Below are 12,500 nucleotides of genomic sequence, written 5' to 3'. Positions count from 1 at the left end.
ATACTAAAAGTAGTAGTATTAGTATTAGTAGCAGTAGTAGTAATAGTAGTAGTAGTATTAGTAGAATAAGTTGTTGTAATAGAAGTAGTATTAGTGCTAGTAATATAAGTAATAAGAGCAGTAGCTGTAGTAGTTGTTGTAATAATAGTAATATTAGTAGTAGCAGTGGTAGAAATAGTAGTAAAAGAAAAAAAAAAACACATTGACATCTACAATTACCACCACCACCACCACCACCACCACCAGCCACAGCCTCACCTTCACCATACGTGGCCAGAGGGTTACTGCCGCGGTCCAGCAGTGCCTTCACTGTCTGCGTGTGGCCACGTAGGGCAGCCACCATCAGCGGTGTCTTGTCAGTGGTGCCTTCACCTTCTATGCTTATCCCCGCCTCCAGTAAGCTAGGCAGTAGGTGGTCATGGCCCTCGTAGACAGCCACAGTCAGCAGACTCCCCAGCACCCCAGCATTAGTGGGGACGGTGACCTTGGGCCGTGCACCCCTGTCGAGTGCCGACCTCACCCATGCCTCGTCTCCTTTCTCCACAGCAGAGACCAGCTCCTGTGTGTGTGTGTGTGTGTGTGTGTGTGTGTGTGTGTGTGTGTGTGTGTGAAAAAATAACGGTAATAATAATAATGTTAATAATAAAAAAAAGATAATAATGAAAGTAATTATAATAATAATCAGCAACATCATCACTATCAGAATCATAATCACCAAGTTACTTTCTTGTAATAAAAAAAAATTTATTATGAGGTTACATATTAACATTATCCAACAAGAATAATATAAATAATAGCAATAATAATAATAATAATAATAATAATAATAATAGTAATTATAATAATAATAATAATAATAATAATAGAAATTCTTGTATAATAAAATGGTAATGATAGTAGTGGTGATAAAGAAAAATAAACATTTTAATGAAAATGAGTGCAAATAACATAGAAAATTATATAATAATAATGATAATAATAATAATAATAATAATAATAATAATAATAATAATAATAATAATAATAATAATAATAATGATAATAATAATAATAATAATAATATTATTATTATCATTATTTTTACTATTATAAATAATAATAATATAATAATAATAAAATAATATGAATTGGCAGCATGAAGAATAATCATAAAATCAACAAAAACAACAACAAAAAAAATAAATAAAAAAAAATAAGAAATAAAATTATATCAAAGTAAAACAATAATGATAATAAATGTAATAATGATTAGCAATATCATCACTATCTGGTTTGTTACAGTAAAATTACTTAAGTATAACGAAAAAATAATAATAATATTATCAGGTTAGATATTATCATCATTGTATTACAGTAATAATAACTAATAATAATAGTAATAATAATAATAATAATAATAATAATAATAATAATAATAATAATAATAATAATAACAATAACAATAATATTAATACTGATGATGGAATTAGTAAGGAAAATGGAAGATGCTTGTTAATGTTAATGATAATAAACATTGTAAAAATGATGTGATAATAACAATAATAATAATAACAATAATAATAATAATAATAATAATAATAATATTAATAATAATAATAATAATAATAATAATAATAATAATAATAATAATAAAAATAATGATAATATTTAAAAAGAAATAACAATAATAAACAATAATTATTTACTATTTAAAAAAATAAAGAATATTTCAGGTATTATATCATTCTTTTATTTTTTATCCTATTATTATTATTACTGCTATCCTATCATCATATTATGCTTTTGATTGTTATGATTATCGTTATTATTATTATTATTATTATTATTATTATTATTATTATTATTATTATTGTTATTATTATTATTATTATTATTATTATTATTATTATCATTATTATTATTATTATTATTATTATTATTATTATTATTATTATTATTATTATTATTATTATAATTATTATCATCATTATCATTATTATTATTATTATTATCATTGTTAATATTATTATTATCATTATTATTATTAATATTAATTATAATAATAATAATAATAATAATAATTATTATTATTATTATTATTATTATTATTATTATTATTATTATTATTATTATTATTATTATTATTATTATTGTTATTATTATTATTATTATTATTATTATTATTATTATTATTATTAATATTATTATTATTATTGTTATATTATTAAAAATAATGATATCTTTCAAGTATGATATCTTTCTTTTATTGTCTTATCTTATTATTATTATTATTATTATTATTATTATTATCATTATTATTATTATTATTATTATTATTGTTTACTATTATTATTATTTTATAGTATTATCATTGTTATTTTATAATATGTATAAATTACGTAAATAATAATATTTATTAGTTTGTTGTGTCATTGGTTAGGGTGTGCTGGGATGATGAAAGATGCATTAGAGAAGGACAAAGAAATAAACAGACAGACTTCCCTGAAAACCTTAGTCAGGCTAGTTTTTTTTTTTTTTATGTAGGAAGGACACTGGCCAAGGGCAACAAAAATCCAATAAAAAAAAAAAAATGCCACTAAAATGCCAGTCCCATAAAAGGGTCAGAGCAGTGGTCAAAAATTGATGAATAAGTGTCTTGAAACCTCCCTCTTGAAGGAATTCAAGTTATAGGAAGGTGGAAGTACAGAAGCAGGCAGGGAGTTCCAGAATTTACCAGAGAAAGGGATGAATGATTGAGAATACTAGTTAACTCTTGCGTTAGAGAGGACAGAATAGGTGGACAGAATAGGGGTGAGAGAAAGAAGAAAGTCTTGTGCAGCGAGGCCGCGTAAGGAGGGGAGGCATGCAGTTAGCAAGATCAGAAGAGCAGTTAGCATGAAAATAGCGGTAGAAGACAGCTAGAGATGCAACACTGCGGTGGTGAGAGAGAGGCTGAAGACTGTTAATTAGAGGAGTTAATGAGATGAAAAGCTTTTGATTCCACCCTGTCTAGAAGAGCAGTGTGAGTGGAACCCCCCCAGACATGTGAAGCATACTCCATACATGGACGGATAAGGCCCTTGTACAGAGTTAGCAGCTAGGGGGGTTGAGAAAAACTGGAGGAGACGTCTCAAAACACCTAACTTCATAGAAGCTACTTTACCTAGAGATGAGATGTGAAGTTTCCAGTTCAAATTAAAAGTAAAGGACAGACCGAGGATGTTCAGAAACCCAACAGAGAAGAAAGGGTGATAGCATAAGCAGAAGGATTAGAGGTCAGGAAAAGGTCAAGAATGTTGGGCGTATCTCTAAGGCGGTCAGGAATACGAATAGGGTGTTGCACCAATTGCTCTAGGTGGTGGAGGATAGCAAAGTTGAAGGCTAGTTCACCAGGATGGTCAGTGAAGGGAGAGGAAAGCCAAAGCTGGTGGTGAACATTGAAGTCTCCAAGAATGGAGATCTCTGCAAAAGGGAAGAGGGTCAGAATGTGCTCCACTTTGGAAGTTAAGTAGTCAAAGAATTTCTTATAGTCTGAGGAGTTATGTGAAAGGTATACAGCACAGATAAATTTAGTTTGAGAGTGACTCTGTAGTCGTAGCCAGATTCAAGAGCGTGGGGACGAGAGCAGGTTAAGTCATTGCACACATAAACGCAACATCCAGTTTTGGATTGAAAATGAGGATAGAGAAAGTAGGAGGGAACAGAATAGGGGATACTGTCAGTTGTCTCAGACACCTGAGTTTCATTGAGGAAAAGAAGATGAGGTTTAGAAGAGGAGAGGTGGTGTTCTACAGATTGAAAATTAGATTTTAGGCCACAAATATTGCAGAAGTTAATGAAGAAAAAGTTGAAGGGGGTGTCAAGACATTTAGGGCCGTCGACAGAAAGGCTGTCCGACATGGGGACATTTGTGGGTCCCCTCCCCAGATGGGGACTCCGAGGCTGGTGTAGGAGTCACCATGTTGATTTTGAAATTTTTGAGTGAAGGGTGTGTGTGTTATTAGGTGCTTGTAGTTTTGTGTGGAGGAAGAGAGTTGTCTTTAGAGGGCAGGCTGTGACTGCCCCCTTGTGTTGTGAGACACAAAGGGAAACGTTCAGTGAGGTCACAGCTGGGTTTAATGATAAGTTCACGGCACCCCCTGAACAGTGCTTTAGACCTCACTGGGAGTAATTATCGTTTCGGCAGGTGTCTACTGCCTCCTCCTCATGTTTAGGAAGGTTTTTCTTGTTTAAAGCAAATTATGCAGCCTAAAGTTGAATTTCCCAGTTCATCTATTATTCTGCAGATATTCTCAATATATTTATTACTTAAAAGGAAATACAGAAGGTTGGTGACAACTTAGGCCTTACAAAGTGATAGGTACAGTCAGGTAAGATAAGATGTGCTCAATACTGGCAAAATTGTGAGGTGCTTTCAGTCTTCATTTTATTGTAATTCATGTGATAATGTGGATAAGTAGAGTGAGACACGGTGTGTTGGCCAAGAATTAATTGAGGTTAAGTAAGATTTTCTTGTTTTTTTTTTTATCATTACATCTTGGTTATTTGATTATATTCTATATTCTCCTTATGTTGGAGAGGGTAACAAACATCCTTCTTGGCCAATAAATTCTAAGGTAGTTTATTCTGTGTTAGATGCTAAAAGAGTTGTTAAAAGTCTTTAGTTAGTTATAAGTTGTTCTATTTATTAAAAGATTCCTTCTTGATCACATTCTCTCTCTCTCTCTCTCTCTCTCTCTCTCTCTCTCTCTCTCTCTCTCTCTCTCTCTCTCTCTCTCTCTCTCTCTCTCTCTCTCTCTCTCTCTCTCTCTCATAATAATAATAATAATAATAATGATAATAATAATAATAATAATAATAATAATAATAATAATAATAATAATAATAATAATAATAATAATAATAGTAAAGGTATTAATAATTGTATTAATAATAATAATAATAATAATAATAATAACGAAACTAGTTATCACAATAATACTAGGAAAAAACAAAAATACCTGTTAATGATAGTGATGATCAATATGAAAAAAAAAAATACCTGCCATTTCAAATACTACTACTACTACTACTACTACTACTACTATTACTACTACTAGTAATAATTATACTAATATAATAATGATGATAATGATGATGATGATTATAAAAAGACGGTGATGAGAAGGAAGAAAGACATTAAAGATACATATGATGATACTGATAATTAAAATTATTAAAAAAAAATATAGCAAAAAAATTAAAGCGAAAAATTATGATTACAATAATAATCTTTTTTATAATTATTTATTTAGGTAGTGAAAACGATGAAAATAGTTAATAATAAAAATACCACTACTTCTTCTGGGACTACTTCTGCTACTAGTACTACTACTGTTACTACTACTGTTACTACTACTTCTACTGCTACTCCTACTACCAAAAATATATAAATAATAAGCCTGGTCATCCAATCGCATATTGCTTTGGTATCTCTACCAGTTAAATTTTGAACCAGATCGTAAGAGAGATCGCATACGTGCACCCTCCTGCCCCTCCCCACTGCCTACCTGGTCAAGCGGGGTGTGTCCAGCATTATTTTGCACGCTCGGGTCACCTCCTCGCTGCACCAGCCATCGCTGACATGTCACGCTGCCCCCTGCCGCAGCACGGTGCATGGGGTGTATTGCCATAACTGTCCCTGGAGGTGAGGGGCCAGCCAGCACCTGCCAGCTGCTCCAGTACCTCCACGTGGCCATTATAACTGGCGGTGTGCACCGGAGTGAGTGCCGCGAGGTGTGCGGGAGTGGGAGGGGTGACGGGGATGAGGGCTGCCACACACTGCTGGTGGCCCTGCCCTGCAGCCAAGTGGAGGGCTGTCCACCCTGTGTGTGTGTGTTTGTGTGTGTGTGTGTGTGTGTGTTTATGTGTGTGTGAGGAAATAAGACTATATTATTATTATTATTATTATTATTATTACTATTATTATTATTATTATTATTATTATTATTATTATTATTACTATTATTATTTATTTATTTATTTTCATTTATTTATTTATTTTTTATTATTTCTATTTATATATTTGTTAGTTTGTTTCAACGACCGTGTCACTCTGGTTTCATAACTAAATATTTTGACTGAGTCCTTTTCTCCTCCTACTTCCTTCCTTCTTTTATACCTCCTCCTACTCCCCCTTCCTCTTCCTTCTCCTCCTCCCCTTCCTCCTCCTCAAACAGCCTCTTCAGACAGCCTCGTTAGTTGCTGTCTGTTCTTTCCTTTGTATTCCTTTGTATTCCTCCTCCCCTTCCTCCTCCTCCTCCTCCTCCTCTTCTTTTTCTTTCTCCTCTTCACCTTCCTCCTCCTCCTCTTCTTCTCGAGGAAGAGGAGGTAGAGAAAAGAGGAATGAAGTAGAGGATGAGGAAAAGGAAAAGAAAAGGAAGAAAAGGAGGAGGGGGAGGATAAGGAAGAGGAAGAGGAAGAGGAGGAGGAGAAGGAGAAGGAAGAGGAGGAGAATTAAGGTAAAATGGAACTAGAGTAGGAGGAGGAAGAGTATGACTGAGAAAAGGAGGGGGAAGAGAAAGAAAAGGAGAAGGAGAAAGATGTGGTGGTGAAAGAGAAGGAGAAGGAGGAGGAGGAGGAGGAAGAGGAGGAGAAGGAGGTGGAGGTGGAGGTGGAGGAGGAGGAAGAGGAGGAGAAGGAGGAGGAGGTGGAGATGGAGGAGGAAGAGGAGAAGGAAGAGGAGGAGGAGGAGGAGGAGGAGGAGGAGGAAAATTACGGTAAAATGGAACTTAAGTAGGAGGAAGATGAGGATGGGGTAAAGGAGGAGGAAGAAAATGTAGAGGAGAAAAAAAGGTGGTGGAGGAGGTGGAGGAGGAGGAGGACGAGGAGGGAGAGGAAAATTAGGGTAAAATGGAGCCGGCGTAAAAAGAGGAAGATGAGGATGGGAAAAGGAGGAGGAAGAGAAGGAAAATGAGAAGGAGGAGGAGGAGGAGGAGGAGGAGGAGGAGGAGAATTAGGGTAAAATGAAGCTGGAATAAGAGGAGGAAGATGATGATGGGGAATAGGAGGAGGAAGAGAAGGAAGAGGAGAAGGTGGAGGTGGAACAGGAGGAAGACGAGAAAGAAGAGAAAAAGGAGGAGTGGGTGGAGGAGGTGAAAAATTAGGATAAAATTGAGCTTGAGTATGAGGAGGAAAATGAAGATGGGGAAAAGGAGAAGGATGAGAAGGAAAATGAGAAGGAGGAAGTGGAGGAGGAGGAGGAGAAGGAAGAGGAGGAGGAAAAGGAGGAGGAGGAGGAGGAAGAGGAAAATTACAGTAAAATGGAGCTGTAGTAGGAGGAGGAAGATGAGGATGGCGGAAAGGAGGAGGAAGAGAAGGAAGATGAAATGGAGGAGATGGAGAACGACAAGGAGGAGGAGGAGGAGGAGGAAAAGGATCAGAAGGAGGAGGAGGAGGAGAAAGAAAATTAGGGTAAAATGGAGCTGGAGTAAGAGGAAGAAGATGATGATGGGAAAAATTAGGAGAAATAGAAGGAAAATAAGAGCAAGGATGTGGAGGAGGATGAGGAAGAGGAGGAGGTGGAGTAAGAGGAAGAGGAAGAGAAGGAGGAGGAGGAGGAGGAGGAGGAGGAGGAGGAGGAGAAGAAGGAGGAGGAGGAGGAGGAGGAGGAGGAGGAGGAGGAGGAGGAGGAGGAGGAGGAGGAATACAAAGGAATAAAAAGGAAAGCCAAACAGCAACAGACCCTCTGGTTCTTGCAAGGCTATTTGGTAACTACTTCTAACTAGCTACGGGGAAGAGAGACAGGATAGCATAACAAAAGACTCCTCCCCATCCACCACTCCCTCAAGCTTGCGCTAGCATGGAAATAGTTGTGAAGTGGCATGGAAATAGGTAGGAAGGAGGAGGAGGAAGAGGAGGAGGGGGAGGAGGAGGAAGAGGAGATTGAGTATAATGGAGCTGGAGTAAGAAGAGGAAAATGATGATAGGGAAAATTAGGAGGGAGCGAAGGTTGAGAAGAAGCAGGAGGTGGAGCAGGAGGAAGAGGAGGACGTGAAGGAAAAAGAAAATGAGGAGGAGGAGGAGAATTAGAGTAAAATGAAGTTACAGTAGGAAGAGGAAAACGAAAATGAGGAAAAGGAGGAAGAGAAGGAAAAAGAGGAGATGGAGGAGACAGAGGAGAAGGAGGGGGAGTATTATTATTATTATTAGTAGTAGTAGTAGTAGTAGGAGGAGGAGAAGGAGGAGAAGGAGGAGAAAGAGGGTAAAAGGGAGCTTGAATAGGAGGAAGAAGATGAGGATGTGGTAAAGGACGAGAAAGTGGAGGGACAGGACGAGAAGTAGTAGTAAAATCTTTTCTTCCTTTTTTTGTTCTTGTTCTTGTTCTTGTTCTTGTTCTTCTTCTTGTTCTTCTTCCTCTTCTTCTTTCTTCCTTTTTCTTCTTCTTCTTCTTCTTCTTCTTCTTCTTCTTCTTCTTCTTCTTCTTCTTCTTCTCCTGCATTTTCTTCTTTTCCTTTTTCTTGTTCTTCTTCTTCTTCTGCATCTTCTTCTTTTTCTTTTTCTTGTTCTTCTTCTTCTTCTGCATCTTCTTTTTTTTCTTTTTTTTGTTGTTGTTCTTCTTCTTTTAGGTTAGGTCTTTTTCTTGTTGTTCTTCTTCTCTTAGGTCAGGGTTCCTAGTGAACGGACGTGTTTAGTGAGCAGTGACCTGACGCTAATATAGCTGGCTAGTGTAGACATGGCGCCTTGTGTTCCTGAGTCGTCTGGTTGTGTTAGTTCTCCTGTTCTCGAGGCCTTCGTTGCGAAGGTCTCAGAGGTGGAGGCTGAGTTCCATCGAAGGATCTCGGAGGTGCAGGTTGAGTTTCGTGAGAGGATCTCAGACCTGCAGGCTGAGTACTGTGAGAAGATCTCAGCACCTGTGGGAGGGTCGTGCCCCACCGTCACCTTACCTAGTAAGGCGACGGAGGAGCAGTGGTCGGTGGTGTGCAGGGGAGCCAAGAGGATGAAGGTCCTCAGGGCACCTTGCGTGGAGACGAAGAATCCCTTCAATGTGCTGGAGGAAGGGAAGGAGAAGGAGGGGGACAGGGCGGGAGGAGGCAAGAAGGAGGGGGCAGATGCAGTTACCCTGCCCCAAGGTAGAGTGCTTGTGTTTGGTGATAGTCAGGTTAGGCACTTAGATAGTGCGTTCTGTGCTAGGGATAGGAAGCGTAGGTCGAGGGTGTGTTTGCCGGGGGCCGGGATAGGGAAGGTAGTTGATGGGCTAGACACGTGCTTGGAAAAAGATGGGACCAAGCCCATTGTTTTTCTCAGTGCGGGAGGGAATGACCTTGGTAAGGTCAGGAGTGAGGAGCTTATCAGGAGGTTTCGACAGGCTTTGGACAGGATTAGGGACAAGGGAGGGATCCCCGTGGTATGTGGTGTCTTGCCGAGGAGGGGAGTTGGTGCTGAGTGGCTGTCCAGGGCTATTACAGTGAATAGCAGGCTCGCGAATCATTGTAGGAGTAATGGATGGACGTTCATCGACAACAGGGACCTTTTCTTTGGCAGGGACACCTTGTACGCCAGGGATGGAGTGCATTTGTCACGCCAGGGTGTTCGTGTTTTGGCCGAAACACTCGAGCGGGAGGTAACTGCACTCCAGCACTTTTTTCGTTAGTCGGGAGGGAAGAAGGGGTAGTGAGGAGAAGGCGAGGGGCAAATTAGTTAAATCTAGAAAGGTAGCTAGCTCAAGGAAGGTGAGAAATAGCTTAAGTGCTTACTACACAAATTGTAGAAGTATTCTGAATAAAATAGACTTGCTTAGAGGACTAGCGAGTGTAGAGAAATTTGATATCATTGCTTTAACTGAAACTTGGTTAGATATGTCAGGAAAAGTATTTAATCCAGAGGTTAAGATAGATGGGTATACAATGTTGTATAAAGATAGGGAAAACAGGAGAGGAGGAGGCGTCGCGTTATACGTTAGGGACACATTACAGTGCTGTATGAACAATAGAATTAAAACAGATAACAAAGCAGAGTCGATATGGGTAGATATTAAGGAAGGATCGCAGTCAGTAGTACTAGGGGTAGTTTACAGACCACCGACCAGTACAGAGGAAATTAACACCTCACTGTGGCAGGAATTAAATAGAGCAGGCAGGTACAGTCAGGTATGTGTGGTAGGAGATTTTAATTTTAGGAATATCGACTGGAGTCTGATTGTGGGGTAACAAGGAAGTAGAGGAATTTCTTAAGGTAATTCGGGATCATTTTTTTTTAAACAGGTAGTCGTAGAACCCACAAGGGGGAATAATATTCTAGATTTAATTCTTACTAACAGGGAGGAAGCAGTCACGCAGGTAGAGGTTGGAGGACAGCTAGGTAACAGTGACCATAGGGAAATTAGGTACAATTTAGAATGGGAAAAAACTGTTAGAAACAAAAACACTAGTAAAATACCTGACTTTAGGAGAGCAAATTTTGAAGAATTAAAAAGGTACCTCCAAGGAGTGGACTGGCAAAGGATGCAGGGTGAGGTCAGGTCAGGGGCGGAGTTCAGAGAGATAAGGCAGGATGAGAGAGGTGAGGTGAGGCGTGAGGGTGTAGGACAAGAGGAGGGAAGATGTGTCCGGAAGGGAGGAGGAAAGAGGAAGGGGGAGATAGGTGTGAGTATGTTGGAATGTCAGGTCATGCGGAAATGAGAGAGGTGAGGTCGAGGAGAGTAGATGAGGGAGTGGAGAGGATGGTAGGGGCCGCAATGGAGGGATTAGGTGAGGTAAATGTAGATGAAATGTATAAATATTTCGTAGATAAAGTTCATACAGGTCAGTTAGCAAACATCCCGTATAGGACAATAAGATCACAAAAAAATGACCCTAAATGGATGACTGCTAGGTTAAAGCATTATATAGGGCGTAAGAGAAGTATATATAGGAGATTAAGGGCAGGTGAAGAAGTTTCAATAACACAATATAATGAATTAGTTAGAACAGTCAGGAAGTTAACGAGTTAACGTGAATTAAAGGTAGCCAGCCAGGCGAAGACGGACCCCAAGGGATTTTATTAGGTATACAGGACGAAGAATAAGGATACTGTAGGTCCATTAAAGGCAGCAGATGGGGAGCTGGTTAGTTCTGCGGAGAAGATTAGTAAACTTCTGAATGGGTATTTTTTTAACTGTCTTCACCCAGGAAAACATGCAGGATATGCCAGGTAGTGAACAGGTGTTTAGAGCGGATGAGAATGAGAAGCTGACAGATATTTCCATAACTAGGTAGATAGTGGAGCAGGAGATAGATAGGCTAAAAAAGTTCAAGACACCAGGACCTGATGAAATATATCCCAGAGTACTTAAGGAATGCAAAGAGATTATTAGTGAGCCGTTAGTTTCTGTCTTTAGGAAATCACTGGAGTCGGGTGAGGTACCAGTAATGTGGAGGCAGGCTAATGTAGTACCCATCTTTAAGAAAGGAGATAAAACTTTAGCGTCTAATTATAGACCTGTCAGCTTAACTTCAGTTGTAGGTAAAATGTTAGAGTCAATAATAGCGAGGAACATTAGGGAACATTTAGACAAACATAACTTGATAAATCAGTCACAGCATGGCTTCACGAAGGGGAAGTCTTGCCTGACAAACTTGTTAAGTTTTTACAGTAAGGTGTACGAGGCAGTAGATAATGGTGATAGTTATGATATCTTATATCTGGACTTTAGTTAAACATTTGACAAGGTACCCCATCAAAGGCTCCTGAAAAAAGGTTAGGGCACACGGAATAGATGGGAAGGTGTTAGGCTGGATAGGGTCATGGCTTGGTAACAGGCGACAGAAAGTGGTAATAAACGGCTCGAAATCCGAGTGGGGTCATGTAATTAGTGGGGTGCCACAGGGATCAGTATTAGGGCCATTGTTATTTCTAATATATATCAATGACTTGGATAGTGGAATTAGTAGTGATGTTATTAAATTTGCGGATGACACAAAGATAGGTAGATTAATTAGGTTAGAATCGGATGCCATCGCCTTGCAGGCAGATTTAGATAGAATGAATGAATGGACGGATAGATAGCAAATGCAATTTAATATCAATAAATGCAAAGTACTTAGCGTAGGTATAGGAAACCCACACAATAGGTACACATTAAATAACCAAACTCTGGTAGGTACAGGGTACGAGAAAGATTTAGGAGTTATAGTTAACTCTGAACTCCGTCTAGAGAAACAATGCATAGAAGCCAGAAACAAGGCAAATAGGGTACTAGGATTCATTTTTAGGAGTGTTAAAAGTAGAAGGCCGGAAGTAGTATTAAAGTTATACTTGGCGCTGGTCAGACCTCATCTAGACTACGCTGTGCAGTTCTGGTCTCCACATTACAGGAAAGATATAGGTCTATTAGAGTCAGTACAGAGGAGAATGACTAAAAGGATACAAGGGATGAGGAGTATTTCTTACGAGGCGAGGTTAGAGAGACGGAGGTTAAGAGGGGACCTGATAGAAGTCTTTAAGTGGTATAAGGGTTATAACAAGGTGGATGTAGGCAAAATTCTTAGGATCAGCAACCAGGG

The 12,500-nt window shown here is 38.4% G+C and overlaps 1 protein-coding gene across 10 annotated transcripts in view; it reads right to left on the bottom strand.

The window, feature by feature from the left end:
- The window catches only part of LOC135095540 (uncharacterized), a 131,919-nt gene that overhangs the window by 31,856 nt on the left and 87,563 nt on the right, over nucleotides 1–12,500 (bottom strand). For 8 of the 10 annotated variants that reach the window (XM_063996425.1, XM_063996426.1, XM_063996423.1 and 5 more), the window contains 2 exons: nucleotides 5,529–5,843; nucleotides 259–559 (listed from right to left, as the gene is read on the bottom strand). In XM_063996425.1, coding sequence (XP_063852495.1) covers nucleotides 259–559; nucleotides 5,529–5,717 — 490 coding nt within the window. In that variant the 5' untranslated portion in view covers nucleotides 5,718–5,843. Of the gene's footprint in view, nucleotides 1–258; nucleotides 560–5,528; nucleotides 5,844–12,500 lie in introns of those variants that run through there. The other 2 variants (XM_063996431.1, XM_063996432.1) reach the window with 2 other exon arrangements.

Source organism: Scylla paramamosain, chromosome 49, assembly GCF_035594125.1.
Source record: "Scylla paramamosain isolate STU-SP2022 chromosome 49, ASM3559412v1, whole genome shotgun sequence".
NCBI classification, from domain to species: domain Eukaryota; kingdom Metazoa; phylum Arthropoda; class Malacostraca; order Decapoda; family Portunidae; genus Scylla; species Scylla paramamosain.
The sequence above is the reverse complement of the archived record's forward strand: the minus strand, read 5'-3'. Positions and strand labels throughout refer to the sequence as shown.